This window comes from Montipora capricornis, chromosome 6, assembly GCF_036669925.1.
Source record: "Montipora capricornis isolate CH-2021 chromosome 6, ASM3666992v2, whole genome shotgun sequence".
NCBI classification, from domain to species: domain Eukaryota; kingdom Metazoa; phylum Cnidaria; class Anthozoa; order Scleractinia; family Acroporidae; genus Montipora; species Montipora capricornis.
The window spans coordinates 8,914,850-8,933,116 of record NC_090888.1 but is presented as its reverse complement, the minus strand read 5'-3'; the positions used below and the strand labels follow the sequence as shown (position 1 = coordinate 8,933,116).

The window sequence follows — 18,267 nt, the reverse complement described above, 5'->3', positions numbered from 1 at the left end:
GCGATCGGTAGAAGAATTAGGGGACACTTGGTGATGGTTATTGAAATTGGCATGCATCTAAGTACTTGCGTTTCTGGACATATCTGATAGCCAATCTACACTCAGTGATTGGTTCAAAGTTTTCGCGCCACTTTTTCAACCAATCAGGAGTTAAACCAAAACCAATCGCGTGCACATTTTCCCGCGCTTTGTATCGGCTACGTGTAATTACTTCGAGTTTTGATTGGTTTATTGGATTGTCTCCGTCCTTTTTGATTGGCCAAAGTAATTAGTTTGGTTTTGGTTTTACGACACCCGATTGAAACGCGCTCTATCTGATAGCCAATCTAACTTAATTGGCTAACTCAATGTTGTACCCAATTCAAATCTCCCGCGCTTAAGATTCTTTGTGTATTGTATTTGCATTAACTATTTTCAGCATCCCGTAATGCAATACGTTTGGGGGGAACAATACAAGTTATTTATTCCTGGGACTTCAGTGAACTGGATATCCATTGTTTTTATGCAAGTAACCCCCAAAATAAATTGTATTATGGGATTGGTGAAAAAAAGCGAATTAAAATGTAGCATTCACACTTAAATGATATGCAAATACCTGGAACAAAACGTTTTATTGCTTAAGGACGGTGCCTACTATTGTTATTGCGCATACATTCTGCGCATCTCGAGATACTCGGGTTTCCTATGGGTGGTGCTTATTAATACAGGGATACTTTTGCGCGATTTAAAAGTGTGCGGGGAAAGCAAAACTTAGCAAGTGCTCTTGATATCCAAAAAGAAAATTGGGGGTAACCATGCATTTTTGCAGAGATAATTAAGCTTCAATTTGGAAAAGAACGCCATACATTGCTTTGTATTTTAAAGCTTTTTTTACAAATATTGTTGATTAATTATCTTTGAAGAATGTGTGGTTACCCCCTATTTTCTTTTAGGATTTCAATAACACTTGACAAGATCTGCTTTTCCCGCATATTCAGTAAACCGCGAAAAAATACCTTGTAATAAGTAGGCACCGTCCTTTAAAGTTAGCCGATTTGGTTTATTGACCGCTCCCTTGAGAGGCTTTTCAGGCCCGATGAAACAACTAATTGAAATATGTACAATAAATAAGTCGTTAAGAGATCCGACTTATGAAAGGGAAACCAGTTGCCTATTTATAGACGTAGCCAGGTAAGTCATAGCGACACTTGAACACGAGAACTCCAGCCTCCGCTCATAATTCTTGGGTCTTAAACTCGCCTACGCCCTGTCTCGCCCTCGCATGGGACTGGTTGCAAATGCAAAGAGTCGGTTAGGTTTGATTAAAAGGAAAAAATGAAAAGTTAACCCTTTAAGCGTCAGTCAGGTTTTGAAATTGGAGCTGGAGTGGACTGAAGGGGAATCAGCGGTGGGTGTTTTAAAATCTTTCAAAGAAGGAATTTGACGAAGAGCTGGACATACACATGGCTTTAACGATTTTTTTAAACTCTAATTTGGTTTCCTTCTAATGTTGGAAACCTGTATCTGGCAACAGAAGCAGTTTTCAATTCAATATCTTGGATTTTTAGTCGTCTCTCAAACTCTTGTTTGTAAATAAGATTGTTGTAGATTAAGGAACCCACTCATTGTCGGAAAAATTAGGGCACAGAATTCCTGACGTCGTTGTCTGTCCCCTTCACGGCTCATTTAAGTTGGTGTCTTGCTCTTTAGCATCCCACCCTGTCGTGGTGAACTTGAGTAATCCATCAAACCAGTTTTTAGGTAGTGTTCGTTCGTTTTCCTGGGCCTTTCCCGCTCGTTTCGAAACTGGCGAATTCACAGTATGTTTTCAATTTGGGTCTTGAACTCTAGGATCTAATATTAGACTTAACATTAAAGATGAAATGATGTATGAAATGGATATCATATATGAACTGCGGATATGAAATCAAGTGAAGCCTTCAACGGGGAAGTCCTGAAATTTTCAGGCTTGTTTATGCAATTGCAAAAATTGCGCTCATAACTGCGAGGATCATAGCTTCACTTGATTTCATATCCGCAGTTCATACATGATCCATTTCATATATCATTTCATCGTTGATTCATTCCTCACGGGAACATTGGAACCCACAAATGACCAGCTCCCAACGTCAGTGGCTTCATAGCTCAATTGGTTAGAGCGTCGCATCGGTATCGCGAGGTCACGGGTTCAAACCCCGTTGAAGTCCTGAATTTTTCAGGCTTGTTTATGCAATTGCAAAAATTGCGCTCATAACTGCGAGGATCATATCTTCACTAGACTTTACATTATTGAGTACACTGTTCTAAAAGGGTGACACAGGACAGTGCCTTCGTAATCTCCCATTTTTGAAGAAAACTAATCAATGCCATTACTTCATCCAAGCTGTTGTTGTGTTTTCGCAGGTTTTGATACTTGTGAATGGACGCGTTGTAACTTCTATTCTAAGTGCGTCAATGGCGATAATGTTAAGTGTCAGTGTAGCGCGGTGACCAGTAGTGCAAACAAACCCATTTGCGGCTCGGATGGCAATTCCTATAAAAACGTGGACGAGATGGAGGCGGCATCTTGTAAAGAACAGAAATGGATTGTACCCAGGCACTACGGAAGTTGTATTACTGGTAAGTTTCGATCAAGTTGTTTACTAAGTAATCGCATGATTTCGAGTGCAATTTGGAATCAATGAGCACGAGTAAAACTTCAAGCCTAACAAAATTGCACGAGCCCGTAAGGCGAGTGCAAATTGTGGTATTTGGAAATTTTACAAGTGCTCATTTATTCCAAATTGCACGGGAAAATGCATGTGATTTCTTATTACTAATATAAATGAAAAAAATTCGAAATGGTTAAACAGAAGCAACGCACGCGTATCACGCAGTCACGGAAAAATTGCGCCATGAGTTGCGCCATCCCGGGCTATCAATGCAAGAATTTCACTTAATTGCACTAATTTCACTTTTCTGCGCTCTTTTTGGGATTAATTGCCGTGCCATTAGCAGATAAACGAGCTAAATTTGTTCATGTATACTATTAAGCGGTTTATCATTAAACGCTGTTATACCCAATCAAAGAAATTACTTCGGCCGATCACAATAGACTCGTTCGGTCAATGGGGATTTTACAATCTATGGCGGCGATGTCGACGAAAACTACAATCGATATTGAATGAGTTTAAAAACGTTTGAACTTTGCTTCAACAACCATTCAACATTTCTTTTGTTTTCGCGAATGTTGAATGAAGTTGGAATCGTTTTCCCCCTCCCCTCCCCTCCCCTCTTCCAACATTATCGAGTATGCGCGTGCGCACTAAGTCTCTCAGTGAGGTATCCATGTCGGTATCCATAGTAACGACCGCGGCTGCATCCTGGGACTGAATACCGAGCCTCTCGTGAAGCTTTGTTGAATCAAATGTTGACGATCTGTTGAAACCGCTTGCCCACCTCAGCAGTCAACATCGTTCAACATCGTTCAACAAAATCGAACGGATGTTGAAGCAAATGTATGTTGAAGCCGAACTTTCCCGGGCTGCCTTATTAACGACGTTCAATCACCAAATTTGACGCTTGGACGACAACGTGAGCACATGAATGTCAATGTTTCATTTTCTATTTTCACTCTGAATCGCTCGCACCAATTTGTTTTTATGATATCTCGCCCACATTCGACAACGTGAACGAGATGGAATAATCGTGAAAAGCTTACGATAGTGTGTATCTGTAAATCTGAGTGGTGGAATAAAAGTGTGATACAATGGCTAAAATAGCATTCTGAATGGGAATTTAGGATTGCATTTTAACGGTATTGAAATTTATCAGGGTGTACATGAGATCCTGCTATTGTATACGCTGTCGCCCTCATGACTCTTTAAACGGAATAATTTTCTTTCTTGCAGATCCTTCATGCGAAAGTCTGGCTTGTAAATACTACTCCTATTGCACTCTCCCGTCTTCGGGAATTGCAACATGTACCTGTCCTGAACGCGCAGCCTGTGGGAACTCTAGCAACCGCGTATGCGGGACAGATGGTCTTACATACGATAACATTTGTCATCTGACCTCTGAAGCGTGCAAGCGGTATCACGCGGTCAGAGTGCTTCATGCGGGGCTCTGCATACGTAAGTCATATTATCCTTTCCCACTGTGATGGTTTTGAGCTGTGGTGATTTTTTATCCCTTTTTCAGTCAGTTAGTCAGGCGTATCCTGATATTTTTGAATCCGCTTGACTTTTTCTTTCCGGATTCAAAATATTTCCATCCACAGGTAGCGTATTCAAATCAAATTTGCCCGTCCACACGTATCCGAAACGTATCCGAATTCACTCTAGTGCTTAGGGCTCCTCAAGGAAACAGAGGTAACAGAGCATGCGCCATAAAGCTCTCGCTAGCCATCTTGAGAATTTGTTTCACCGTAAGGAACTGGGCTCGATCTTGTTACGTCATCAGGATAAAAAAAATATCAGGATTTGGCGTCCACACGGTTCCGGATTTATATGAATTAAAAAATATCCACTCTGGAGAGCGTATTCAAAAAGTTGCGGATTCCCCAGCGAATTCGCCGGATACGTGTGGACGGGGCCTCAGTGAGTCATCCAGTCAGGGCCTCTTTACACGAGCCCGGGTTGCTTTCTACCCCGGGTTGAATCACCGCGGCGGGTAACCCTTTTGCAGTCAAATGTTCATAAGCGTTTACATGAAAACAGTAGTCAAACCGGGTCAGCCCCCCTTGCCGGGTAACCCTCCTCAAGACTCGGGTTGACCCGGCTAGAAGGGTTGAAATTTCTTCAACTTCTTCATGTAAACACTGGCGTATCTGACCCGGGATTGTTTGAACATCACTTTTTTGCGATTCAGCGTTCTCGCATGCGCAGCCTGTACCAAAATGGCTGATAACGTTAACACAAATTGATGATTGCATGGTTCGTCCGCCATTTTCCTCACTGGCAAGTAGTCACCAGCCCTTTCAACCCAGCGAAAAAGGAACTGACCCGGGTCAGCCGAGAATGACCCAACCCTCACCCAGCCCGGGCTCGTGTAAACGTAAAATTCGACGCTGAACTGACCCGAGTCGGTGTCCAACCCGGGCTCGTGTAAAGAGGCCCTCAGTCAATAACTTATTGATTACATTAATAATATCACTTCTTCAACAGAGAAACCAATAGATCTGGTGTTCGCCTTGGGTGGCGCAGCGGGGATCTCTCCAAGCACGTTCCAAAAACAAAAGAAATTTATCAAACAGTTCCTGGATACTTACTCAGCCTCTGCATCAGGCGTTCACGTTACTTTTATCAATTATGGAAGAAGCGAGATTCTTGAAGAATTTACTAACTACGATACGGACGACCTCAAGGACAAAGTCGACAAAATGCGTCTCAGCTTGGGCGGTGTTGTGGAACGTGCTTTGACCAGCGCGCAACGTGAAGCGTTTGGAGATCCAAAACCGTTGAGATCTTACGCGATAAAAGCTTTGATTGTACTGACGGGGGATAGGGTGGATGACTTAGATACAGATCTGCGAGATGCCTCATCACCGCTGATTCAAAAAGGAATTAAGATCGCGGCAGTTTCCGTGGGGAAGACAGCAGATAAGCGGAAATGGACACAGTTCAGTTCTGGGGAAGAATACGTGTTTGACTTCTCAGTTGATGGAGATCTGCCATCTTTAGTGCCAAAAGTGTATGAAGTGATAATAAAAGGTAATTTATTTTAAGACACTACTCACAGATACTATGCTGAGTGGTATTTGACGGCCGTCATTTATCCACCTGGGTGAAAGAGAAATTTTGGATAAACGTTTCCTCTCTATTAAAACAAGACGATTGTAGAGCCAGGTTTCGAACCAACAAGAATTCGACACGGTAACCACACTGCGCCGTTTCACAAAATTTTTGAGTTTTGGAGGAGAAGTATTTTTTCTGGTTATGACTTGGGCCAAGAGAGGATTAGGTTAGGGAACGGATCCCCATGCCCCATAATAGTTTTTTGAAATCTATTATGTAGTTTCGCAAAGCTATTTGAAGTTTTCGTTCCCAATAACGCGTATATTTAAAATTTCATTACGTCATTACAACTGGCCAATCAGGTGCCTCTCTAAAAATAGCTGCGTAGCTTAAACTACATTTTAGAAAAAATCTCCCATTGGAAAAGGCCCATGTGTAGGGGATCCGTTCCCTTACGTCATCCTCTATTGCTTGGCCATACTCGGGTTAAAATCCGAGTGCTTCACTGCAGGAGTCGAACTTACGAACTTCCGATGACTAGTTCGGATGCTCGTATTCAATAAAGACTCGGAGATACTCGGGAAAATTCCGAGTGCTCCACTGCAGGAATTGAACTTACGAACTTTCGATGACTAGTTCGGATGGGTCATTAGACTAAGTCCAGATAACAACAGTCTCCTGCTAAATAAAGTGTGTGTGTGTAGTAGAGAGGTTTTACCGTTGATAATAACGGAGATTTACCTTCTACAACAACTGCGAATATTCAGTGCTTTTTTTAGTGTCACGTTTAGGAAAGGAACTTTATTGAAGTGTCTAGTCTTCTAGCGCTGGAGCACTAATTGGGGACACTGTAAACTGAAATCAACAAATTAACTTAAATCAAATCAAATGTTGGTTTTTGAGGAGAGAGGAATACCGGAGTCCCCGGAGGAAAACCTCTCGGCACGGAGTAGAGAACCAACAAACTCAACGCCCATATGACGCAGAGTCTGGGAATCGAACCCGGGCAGGAACCCATGACCCGGAGCCTACAACTCTACTGTGTTCGTGTAACGGCGTTTTCACAGACCGATTTATTTTTAGATTGAATTTCCCGCGAATGAGACTCCCACAGGAGCCCGATGACCAATTACAAGAAATTAAGCTGACGTCATAGGGTCACCGAACCGGAACTGCCTTTGTTTTTTTCCGGAAAAGATAGTCTAAAAATAGATCGGTCTGTAAAAATGCCGTTACATAGGCCCAGTATGGGAGCTGTAGGCTCCGGGTCATGGGTTCCTGGCCCGGGCCACATTGGTGGGAGGCGAGTGCTATCGCCACTGCGTCATCGCTGCACCCTGAGTGTTGTTCAATCCGTAGATAGTACCTCAAGCGTTATATGCTTCTCTAAACGTTTTAGATCCATGCGAGAAAAAGGTTTGCGAACACTTCTCACAGTGTGTTTCATATGACGATGGAAGAACTGAATGTGCATGCAATGACCAGTGCGCTCAAGTTGAAGAGCCCGTGTGTGGATCAGATGGACTGGATTACAGCAATGAATGTGTTCTCAAGGCTAGTGCCTGCCAGAAAAGCCGAGATCTGACCTTAGCCGATTACAAACCTTGTGGAGGTAAGAACTTAGCACCAAAACAGTGAAATTATTGACAGAAACAATTTAATATTTGTACTTGATAATAACATAGTCACCTTCGCACAGTCGGCCACCTGTATTTCTTGTTTACTTCTTGTTATAGAGTTAGTCAGTCAGTCAGTTAGTTATTCAGTCCGTCAGAATCAGTCAATCAATCAATCAATCAATCAATCAATCAATCAATCAATCAGTCAGTCAGTCAGTCAGTCAGTCAGTCAGTCAGTCAGTAAGTCAGTCAGTCAGTCAGTCAATCAATTCAGTCAATCAATCAATCAGTCAGTCAGTCAGTCAGTCAATCAATCAATCAATCAATCAATCAATCAGTCAATCAATCAGTCAGTCAATCAATCAATAAATAAATCAACCAATCAGTCAGTCAGTCAATCAATCAGTCAATCAGTCAATCAATCAGTCAATTAATCAGTCAATCAATCAGTCAATCAGTCAATCAGTCAATCAATCAATCAGTCAGTCAATCAATCAATCAATCAATCAATCAATCAGTCAGTCAGTCAGTCAGTCAGTCAGTCTGTAAGTCAGTCAGTTCGTCAGTCAGTCAGTCTCAGTCAATCAATCAGTCAGTCAATCAATCAATCAGTCAGTCAGTCAGTCAGTCAGTCAGTCAGTCAGTTCGTGAGGTAGAAAACTGAAGAAGCAGTTGGCTTATTCACCCGTTCCTATTCACGCAGCTCGTAGACTATTACGTCCTCTTAATTGTCAAATTAAAACAGAGCCCTTCTTTTTAACTGCACGTCAAAAAAAAACTATTTGAAGTTCACGGAGCAGTGATGAGAGCAATTCTCTATTACCCAAATGTGTCCTGAATTTGATTCATGGTTATGCTTAGGATTTTTCTATTTCGCTGTCCAAAGAGTAATGTTTACATGTTGTTGTTGTATGTAATAATTGTCTAAATAATTTCGTGTACAGTCTGGCTTGCCACGATTAGTAACAACTTAAACTGTTTCTTGTAAATAAATAAAACTTGAAAACTTAAAAACTTGAAAACTTGAGTTTTTTCCCGGTAGTCCTGTTTTACTTTTTTTGTCTGAATTATGTGGACGAATAGCCACTCTTTGAAGTCAATTTGCCCTTTTTTTCATATTTTGTAGCATGTGGTCACGCTATGGACATTGCGATCATAATGGATTCGTCACGAACTGTTGGATGGAACAACTTTGAGACCCTGAAAGTTGCTCTTGCTAAGTTCACCGATTATTTCGATGTGTCCGAAGAAGGAACTCACTTTGGACTGATTTCGTTCAAGCAAGATCCTGTCCTTGACTTCGATTTTGCGAACTCGTCATTTTACAACCCTTTGTTACTCAAACAGAAGATCGTGGACAGAAAATATGACCCAGGGCTCACGAGAATGGACAAGGCATTGACACTGGCAAATACAAAGTTGTTTACTGATAGGGGTGGGGCGAGGAAAGACGTTCCAAAGTTCTTAATTGTTGTTACCAATGGTAAATCCAGCGAGGGATCTCAACCTTTCTCCGGTGTTCTTGAATCTTTGAAGGTAAGTTTGTCTTGTTTTATAGTTCTTCGCAGTTCTTTTCTTTTATTGGCGATCTTACGGTCTTCGACGGCGATATTAACGAAAAAGTTAAAATTGGAAGTTTTTCAATAAATGAGCAAATGAGCAATTTGTCGCGCGCTGAATAGGCTAACGTTTATCATCTATAATAGGCCATTCTGGAAAGGTGCAGGGAACTGGGGAGAGTTTCAAATTTGAACCAATCGATAAATAGCCCATTTCCGAGTTGCTACATGCCTCAGTTTCAAAGCGAGTCCTTGTGCATAACCATTCAAATGGAGATGAGTTGCGTATTCTTATGCAAATCAAACTCACTTGCCTTACAATAGTTGAGAACGAAGACTCACTTCGAAAGCAACTCGGAAATGGCCCATTGACACCATCACATGAAAGATAACATTGAGATTGGCCATTTGTCCAAGTTTGATGCTCTTAGGTCGAACTAAAACCAAGGTACGAACTTTAAAACAGTTCAAAAACTCATTCATAATTTATGAGGCTAACTGCCTATCAAAAAATCGATAAAACTTCACGTGTATGAACCTTTATCCCTGGTAATCTATATCATTCTGAAAACCTCGGTCAGTGGCGGCTTTGATTTCAGTCCCATTTCAGATAAAACACTGCTGCTCGTTTTTTAAACACTACTTAAAAATCTGTACAAACATCTCTAATTTTGAGGCGGCGTCTCCCAAAACCGTATAAACTCTTAAAATTTTTGACTATTTCTCTAATATTCATAGAAATAGGCAAGCAAAGTGATTTTCACCTCAACTATTTCCAAAGAGTAGGTCCATGACAGGATTTTACGGTTGTCCCAAATCTGATAAAGATTTTAAAGAGTTTATATGGTTTTGGGAGACGCAGACTCAAAATTAGAGACTTTTATATGAATCTTCAACTATGTTTTAAAGTCCGTAACTTGGTCTCTGTTCGGCCGAAAAGCATCAAACTTGGACACACGATGCCACACTTCTGACTAGTTTAACAGGACTCGAAATTTACAGTGCAACGCGCCTTACCGTGATCATCCAACAAACTTTCACATTTGACAACTACGTGTAAGTACGTCAACTCAAACAACCTATTCAACGGTGTTCAACTTACAACCGTGCGAACTTTGTAAGGAGGGGTGACTGACAATCAAATTCGCACACCCTGATTGGCGTATAAGTTTTAAAAAACATTGTTAGGTGGCCGCGGTAAGGCGCGTCGCAATGTAAAACAGGAGACGAAAATTTAGACGCAATTTCACAAGGTTTAGTTGCAAAGTCATCGCGTTGTATTGTGTTGCCAGCGATTTAACAGAACAAAATATGAGCCCGCAACGCTTGTGAGTAAAGAAACCGCTGAAAATGGCAGCTAAATTATCTTCAGATTATGATTGAAAGAAAATTCGTGGCGAGGAAGAAAATAAATTTTTCATTCCTCTATTTACTTCAGCAAACGTAGCGGCAAAGTGGCAACTGCTAACCCATTTATTTCGAAAGAACGGAGGTGAAAACTATAGTCGCAAAGGGTAAAAATCCAGTTGAAAATGCAAGTTTTGAGCCCTGAGATATGTATAAACAGCTGAGAGCGAAGACCATGTCAACCATCGGGTTTTCTAGTTGGCCTTCATATTACCTATTTCTATTCAATGTTTTTTTAAAAATATCCTCTCTTATCCACCCCTGTATTCCTTGCAAAAGTTCTATTTTCTGGGAAATTTACGAGGGTAACTGCGTTGTGGAGTTAAGATCGTACGTAATAAGAGTGGTCTAAGAATGATAAAAGGTGCCTCGATGACCCTCGCTGTCATCAGCTTAATCATCTTTTCAAATACTGATTGCAGGCGAAGGGAGTTCATGTAATGGCTGTTGGTGTTGGAGGTGGAGTGGACAGTAATGAACTACGGAGTATCGCCATGAATAATTCGGAAAATGTCATGAAGCTATCTTCGTTTGATCGACTCGCAGGGAGCTTGAGGAATCTAACCAAAGAATTGTGTCGAGGTACGGATACGAACTTGGTTTTTAAGGTTCTGTTAATGCCACTGCGTTGTAATGGTGGAAGATTACAAAAAATATTTTGGAGTGTTACACACGCTAAAAGGAAATAAACAAAGTCTGGTAAGAAAGAAAAAGCAAGAACCACAAAACAGACATATAAAGACTGTTTCAAGAGCACAAGGTTCACAAATGCATTGTTTCAGTTTAAATTATTGTAAACGGGAAAATTTGGCACGTCCCCTTTGTCCAATTCTCCTTCTAAGTATAGCCAATTTCCGAGTTGCTGCATTCCTCAGTTTCAAAGCGAGTCCTGGTGTTCAACCATTCAAATGGAAATTAGTTGCGTATTCTTATGCAAATCAAACTCATTTCCCGTACAATAGTTGAGCACCAAGACTCACTTCGAAACCGAGACTAACAGCAACTCGGAAATGGCCCATTGCCCTACACGAACGAAATTCAAAGATGTGGGGGAGGGGGTAGATGGAGTGGAGTTTTAAAATCGGACTGTCAGGTTGGCCGATTAGATCACGATTATTATTTAGAGAATAATTACATGTTTCTTCTCGTTTTCCGGTGCAGTGGTGTTTCTCTCAACTTCAAGAGTTCCCTTTTTTTTCCTTTCACAGCGATAGAACCACTGAACCTTGTTTTTGCGATCAATGCAAACGCCAAATCTGCCAAGCAAAATTTCGAGCGAATGACACAGACCATCACCTCCGTTATTGACTCATACGGGCAAAGGAATATAACCTATGGATTGATTGTGTACGGTGACACTGCAGTGTCTCGAATCCAACTGACGGAGAGATTCAAGGATGGTGAACAATTAAAAAGCTTTGTCAAGATGGTTCAACGTGGGAGCGGTGGGTCTGATTTGACAGCTGCCCTGGAGAACGCAAGGGATTTATTCAGTGGCGAAATACCCGAACGACGCGATGTATTGGTTGTTATAACCGATAGCAAAGCGACTGGAGACAAAAGAGGATTGATACCCATCGCGGACGAATTACATGAAATGCGAATCAAGGTAATCACTGTTGCCATGGGAAACGAGTCAGATCCCGGAGAACTGCGTCGATTATCGCCCAGGAAAAAGAACAGCTTACAATCCCAAACCAAGGAAAGTCCCAAACAACTTGCAGATAGAATTATGAAGGAGGCTATTAAACGTAAGTTTGTGTAGGATTTTTAATAGAATACGTGGAAAAATACGTTCATTCTGGTTGGCCAAGAGAAATGTAGTTTTCAGGTAACACAGTGCAGCAAGACGAAAGAGATAAGAGAAATGTCCCTTGCACTTATCTGGACAATATAAGCAATGGTCTAAGTTACAAAGATATACATTCACATATATAGAGGATATTACATGGCCGCGCAGAGATACGAAAGTCATCGAAAGGCGCGATTTTTATATGTAACCATAGCAACAGTGATCTTTTCACGTGTGAAGATATCATGTTTTCGCGCGAAAACTCACCTGGTATTTCATTGGTGTTTATGTAGTAAATACATTTCTTTCACAATGCAGAAGGCGTTAATTTTCGCGCAAAAAGAGGTAACAAATCAAGCATTTTGATTGGTCAAAACTCACAGATAGCCAATCAAATACTAGCTCGCGATGGTGGAATTTTTGGTTGATTACATGATACCCGTGCGTTATGTCTGTTATTAATAAGTATTAATATGATCTTTCTCGTGCAATTTGGAATAAATAAACACTCTTTTTCTTTTCCAAAGACTACAAATTGCACTCGCCCTACTCATTGATTCTAAATTGCATTCGAAATCATGTGACGTACCTACAAAAAGCTTCAGTGCAGTATTTGAACCGTGCTTCCAGTTTTTTGACACGTCCATGTGGCAAAATTTAAATTAACTAACGAAAGAGTCATTAAATCTCTCATAATTCCTCGGTAGTGCATTCGCTAGTCCTCCGTGTTGAAGTAGAAAACTATTGTAGTTCCCATTCCTCTCATGCGAAATCTCTTTGTGCGTTCTCCTAGTGACCGGTTATGGAAACAGTACACATGAAGTGACCCGCTGTTCCCGCGACTTATTAGGGAGCTTAAGCAACGACAACGGCGACGGCAACGAGAACGTCAGGAATTTGCATATTTAGTGGGTAAAAACAATAGCTTTGCACGCCCTGCTCGTGCGTTTTTCACTTTTGTCCATTTCTTTGCCGTCGTCAGCAAAACAACAACGTGAAATAGCCAAGTTTTTGGTTTTATGAAGAACGTCAGCACTTGAGGATAAATTTTCATTTTCTCTCCTAAAATGGAGTGGCGTTCCGACTGGTGTCATCTTTGAGGAAATACCACACCCTTGTCATATTAAAAACGTTGAAATAGTCACGAAGCGATTAAAATAACGCAAATTTATATTTATTGATGACGTTCTCGTTGCCGTCGCCGTTGTCGTTGCTTAAGTCCCCTATTGCCTATTGTGCCTCGACCTTAAATAGGCTTAGAAGTTATAACTTATTACCTTTACGTGTCCTAAAAACATTTCTGCGAATAAAAATTTGTGTGTGTGTGCCTCGGCCCTTCTTGTTGGGAAACCGGGTGTTTTTCACTCGCAATGCCCTTTGACTATTGTATAACATTTTGTTTTTATCCCTAGCCATCGAATATGTTCCTTTGTTGGACATTGGCTTTGCCCTCAGCGCCACGTCTCCTTCTTACGCCGCCGCGAATTTCGAAAAGATGAAGTCTGTCATACATTCCATAATCGACCAGTACAGTATCGACCGAGTTAAGTATGGCTTGGTTGTTTATGGGGACGATGCCGAGATAAACTTTGACTTCCAACGAAGTTTCCCCAAGGATGAAGACCTTTACCGGTATCTGTCGATTGCAACTCCCGCAGAAGGTGGCTCAAACTTGGAGGAAGGATTGAAAAAAGGCCAGGAGCTTTTCACAGCTGGAGGGACGCGTCCAGATGCGCAGAAGGTTCTAGTTGTGTTTACAGATCACACGTTTAGAGGAGACGCAAAGAAGGCAGAGACTGTAACGAGGGAGCTCAAAGGTAATGGTATCAAGGTGATTGCGATTGGACTGGGACGTGAAAGTGATCGAAAAGAATTGGGTGGTGTTGCCTCGAACCGACGCCATGTAATCCCAGCAAAGAGGACGGACAGTTCAGAAGAACTGGCCAAAGAAGTCATAGCACTTGGGTTGGAAGGTATGTATTGTTTAGTTTGATCAGAAGCTCATTAATTAACCCTTTCACTGCCGATGGCTTCCCCATTGACGAGTAAAATCGTCTGGCGTTAGACAGAGTAAAATCTATAAGTGTCAATTTGCATTTTTGGCCGTGAAAGGGTTATGGGGAGCCTCTATTTTCGCTAATTCCTTGAGTCAAGCCTTTCCCGCGTAAATTTATTTTTAGAAACAAATTTTTTTCCCGCGAAAAGTATCATATTTTCCTTGACGCTGAGGTTGCTCTCTTTTGATTGGCTTTTACAACAATGGGCGTGCTGCTGAATGTCCCAGTGGAGGCGTTCTGTAAATAAGTCTACTCGGGAAAGGGTTTACCCCAAGGCCAGGAAGGGAAGATAGAGGCTGCCCTTTACTGAGCGCGTGGTTTGATGCAAAGGACAGGGAGTGTCTGAGAGAATCTCTTCCTGTACCTTGAGATCAAAACAGCCGTTCCACAGGATTTTCTTGTCCGTTAAAAAATGCATCTGGCAAGATAGACCAGACTTGAAATCTTAGGGTGACCCCTAGACTCTGGTTGTCGGTATTTTTGTCGACCGGTTGGCTCAGTCAGTGGTTGAACATTGGACCCCTCACTCAGAATCTTTAAGTAACTGAGGAGAAAGTGCTGCCTTTTTTTGATGACATCTGCAAATGGTTAGACTCTCTAGTCTTCTCCGAAAAGGACTATAAACCGTAGACCCCGTCTCACCGCCATTCAATGTTCGTAACTCTGTGGGACGGAAGTAAAAGAACCCACACACTATTCGCAAAGAGAGCGCTCGCCTCTCACCAATGTGGCCCGGGTTCGATTCCCAGACTCGGCGTCATATGTGGGTTGGGTTTGTTGGTTCTCTACTATGCACCGAGAGGTTTTTTTCTGGGTACTCTGGTTTTCTCCTGTTTTCAAAAACGAACATTTGATGTGATTTGCTTAAATTTCTTGATTTCAGATTACAGTGTCCACAATTGGTGCTCCATCGCTAGAAGACTTAATACTTAAATGGAATTCCTTTCCTTTCCCTTCTTTTCCCGTTTTTGTGGTATATCGTGGTTGGGGAGGGAAAAGCGCTCGTTGTTCCATCTTTGTAAGGGACTCCGTGTCCTGTTATAGACTCTCCCTTGTTCTACCTCCTATCATATGCTACCCTTTTGTAAATATTTTATATTCATTGTTATGGCGTTTTTGTTTTCAAATGACGGCTTGTCCAAATGTGTGATCTGATTGGCTGAATGCACTCTGGCGAATCACGCGGGAAACAACACGTCAGCTATTTGCGCAATTTCGTTTTACACGAAATTCAGTCCCCGTGCGCATTGACGTTTGGGTTTGTTTGTTTGTTATTTATTTATTTGGTCGAGCAGGTTGAAGTATTGGCAGCTATACAGCTGATGGTGACCTGCTATACCCACCCACCCATACACTCACGAAGGACAGCCACAACACCGGGAACTTCATCCCCTACTCTTCTTGAATAGTGTGTGGGTTCTTTAACGTCCCACAGGGAACTTATGAACATCAAAGAGATTTGTGAGACGGGCATACGGTTTATAGTCCTTATTTGAGAACACTTGAAAGTCTCACCATTTGCGGATGTTATTACAAAGGCAGCACTTTCTCCTCAGTTATATTAAGACCTTGAGTGTTGGTCCGGCCGGAGTCGAACTCCCGACCTTCCGCATTGCAGCCCGGTGCTCAGCCAACTGAGTGAATGTGGGCCTTCTTATTAAGAAACTTTGTCCCTCTTTTCTCGATAGAAATCCCCGACGTTCCTACGGTGGATCTGGCCTTTGCCTTGAGCGCCACTGCCGCAGATGCTGAAGAAACATTTAAACTGATGAGAGACACTATCGCAGCCTTCGCTGACATGTACGGCATGTCAAAGATTAAGTATGCGCTAATAGGCTATGGCCAGACATCAAAAGTTTGGTTTGACTTTCAAAGTCAACCGTCGGATTTCGATGCTCTTCTCAAGATGCTGAATCGGACGACAAGGGAGAAGGGCGTTGTGAGATTGGACAAAGCTGTCGACGAAGCGAGAAAACTGTTCGATGGAAGTAGACCATCAGCTCGAAAGGTGAGGCCCTTAAACATTGATCTGCCTCCAATTGTTCCAGGCCTCGGAAAAGTTTCCTCGTGTTAGGCTCTTTATGTTTTCGCGGCCTCGAGCACGATACGTCCCTTTGAAACCCACAAGACTGGCAACTCTGTGTCCTATTCTTTGCCAACAGTGTATCGGTTTTGTTAACCTGCGACAGAGTTCATGGAGAAGGGTTGTGAAATGGAACCAACGTTTCACTGCCCTTATCCGGGACGGCAATAGACTGTTTTCATAAATGGCGGGCAAAAAATTCTTCTTTTATCTTTGTGCCATTCATCCTCACTAGCCTCACTTTGGAGAAAAAGTTCGTTTGGATTTTTTTCGTGCTAACGAGGCTAGCGAGGTTGATTAGCATAAAGACAAAAGAATAATTACTTAACCGCCATTTATGAATACGGTCTATGAAAAAGACTTTTCAAATTTCAAGTTTGCACTGAGTTTTCACATCAATTAGTGACTATACCGGTTTGCTCAATTTGACCATAATCTATCCAATTCTTAGTGCTAGCACTAGGAAAGGAAATGAGTTACCCAAGGAAAGTGAAAATTCTTTGACCAGGGTGGAAATTGAAGTCATGAAGTCATGATGCTGAGATTTATGGCACTAAAACTTACCATTTGGTAAATAAATTTTGTAATGAAATTTTGCGTTGCCGTCACCCGTGCTTAAGGAGGCTCGAAATAGTTTCTCCTTTTTTCACACAAATAAACATATTCTGTTCTTAGATATGGTGAGGGGTAATCATATCAAGACGAAATTTGGCCAGGGTATAAAGTACCCAACATAGATTTCTTGCATCACATTTTCCTTTAAAATACCGTTACCATGGCAACAATAGAAGGCATTTCTTTGAGCCTTAAAATCAATATATATTGTCTTTTTTGAAAAAAACGGCAGTGTGCAATCTTCCCATACAGCGTTTCCAGATAATGTTAGAAATAATCTCCAAAATATTTAAAATTCAAAATCTGTAGGCCAATTTTTCAGAAGAAATCATTTCTTTTGAAATATGTCTCTAATTTTTTTTTTCACCTACAGATTTTTTTAAAATTTCGAAGATAAACATTTTAAATTAATACAAGTTAACATACCAAAAATTAAAAAGCAGAGAAGCAGAGATATAAACGAGTGAAGATGCAAAACCACGAAAAATGAGGGGGTTACAAGATCAGCATTTACGCATGCGTGAACCGCTCATTCGAGTCCGCGCGTTAAAGCCCAGTTACACGGGCAACATTTTTCGTGCAACTTGTCGCACAGCAATGTTTCGTTGCAAGTTGAGATGTTTTGTTGCGCGTATTACCACCACCTTGCGCAACAAATTTCCATGTTGCAAAAAGTAAAAGCGACGTCTACTTTTTGAAACATAAAAATTTGTTGCACCAGAAGGTGGCAATACGAGCAACATAAGTCCGCGCGCGAGTGGAGCTACATACTAACACAAACGGATTTAAGTGACGGTTTTCAACCGTTTGTGAAAGGTTTCGTGAATAAGAGATGTATATTTATATTCTATGTATATAAGAATTACAACAAAGGTGAGAGAAATCAGCGGTATTTGTTTATTTTCCGGCGAACTATTTTGAATCATGAGCTGACGCAAGCAGCTTTAGAATTGCGTGTGTGGCTTACGTGCACGCGCTCAGCTGAAAACCCTTTCGTTTTCTCCTATGAAAGGTACGTAGGGGCATTCATGGAATGAAGCGATACACTTGCGAAGTTAAGTATCTGAACACTGCATTTACCAGTCTCTTCTTTCCCAGGTCCTAGTTGTCATCACGGACAATAAGTCTGGATCAAGACCGGAAGATGTTCACAAAGCTGCCAAGACTCTGGAAGATGGTGGGATAGCGGTGATCCCGGTTGGCATAGGTGATGATGCGGACGCTGGGGAACTGGAAAATCTTGTTCCGGACAGGAAAAACGTGTTACGACCACCGGATGGAACAGAATCAGATGAAATGGCGAAGATGATCATGGAAGTGATTTATACAGGTAAGTAACGAATACAATTTTGCTGTGATCAGTGTTAATACTTTTAGTTCGGAACCTTAAGCTAAGGGCACTGAACATGTTTGACTCCACTTAGCTAATTTTGGATTCATTT

The 18,267-nt window shown here is 41.6% G+C and overlaps 2 protein-coding genes across 2 annotated transcripts in view; both read left to right on the top strand.

Moving 5' to 3' along the window:
• The first annotated feature begins 5,338 nt into the window (after window positions 1-5,338).
• On the top strand, window positions 5,339-11,849 carry LOC138053184 (cartilage matrix protein-like). The gene is made up of 6 exons (XM_068899845.1): window positions 5,339-5,669; window positions 7,093-7,305; window positions 8,439-8,848; window positions 10,701-10,860; window positions 11,487-11,723; window positions 11,821-11,849. Exons 1-6 carry the CDS (start codon window positions 5,339-5,341, stop codon window positions 11,847-11,849), a joined length of 1,380 nt encoding a protein of 459 aa, XP_068755946.1.
• A 1,837-nt stretch (window positions 11,850-13,686) lies between these two features.
• The window catches only part of LOC138053182 (collagen alpha-6(VI) chain-like), a 21,351-nt gene continuing 16,770 nt past the window's right edge, over window positions 13,687-18,267 (top strand). Inside the window, exons 1-4 of the mRNA XM_068899843.1 lie at window positions 13,687-13,702; window positions 13,831-14,043; window positions 15,816-16,135; window positions 17,924-18,155. Of these exons, the coding sequence (XP_068755944.1) occupies window positions 13,687-13,702; window positions 13,831-14,043; window positions 15,816-16,135; window positions 17,924-18,155 (781 nt within the window). The remainder of the gene's footprint in view (window positions 13,703-13,830; window positions 14,044-15,815; window positions 16,136-17,923; window positions 18,156-18,267) is intronic.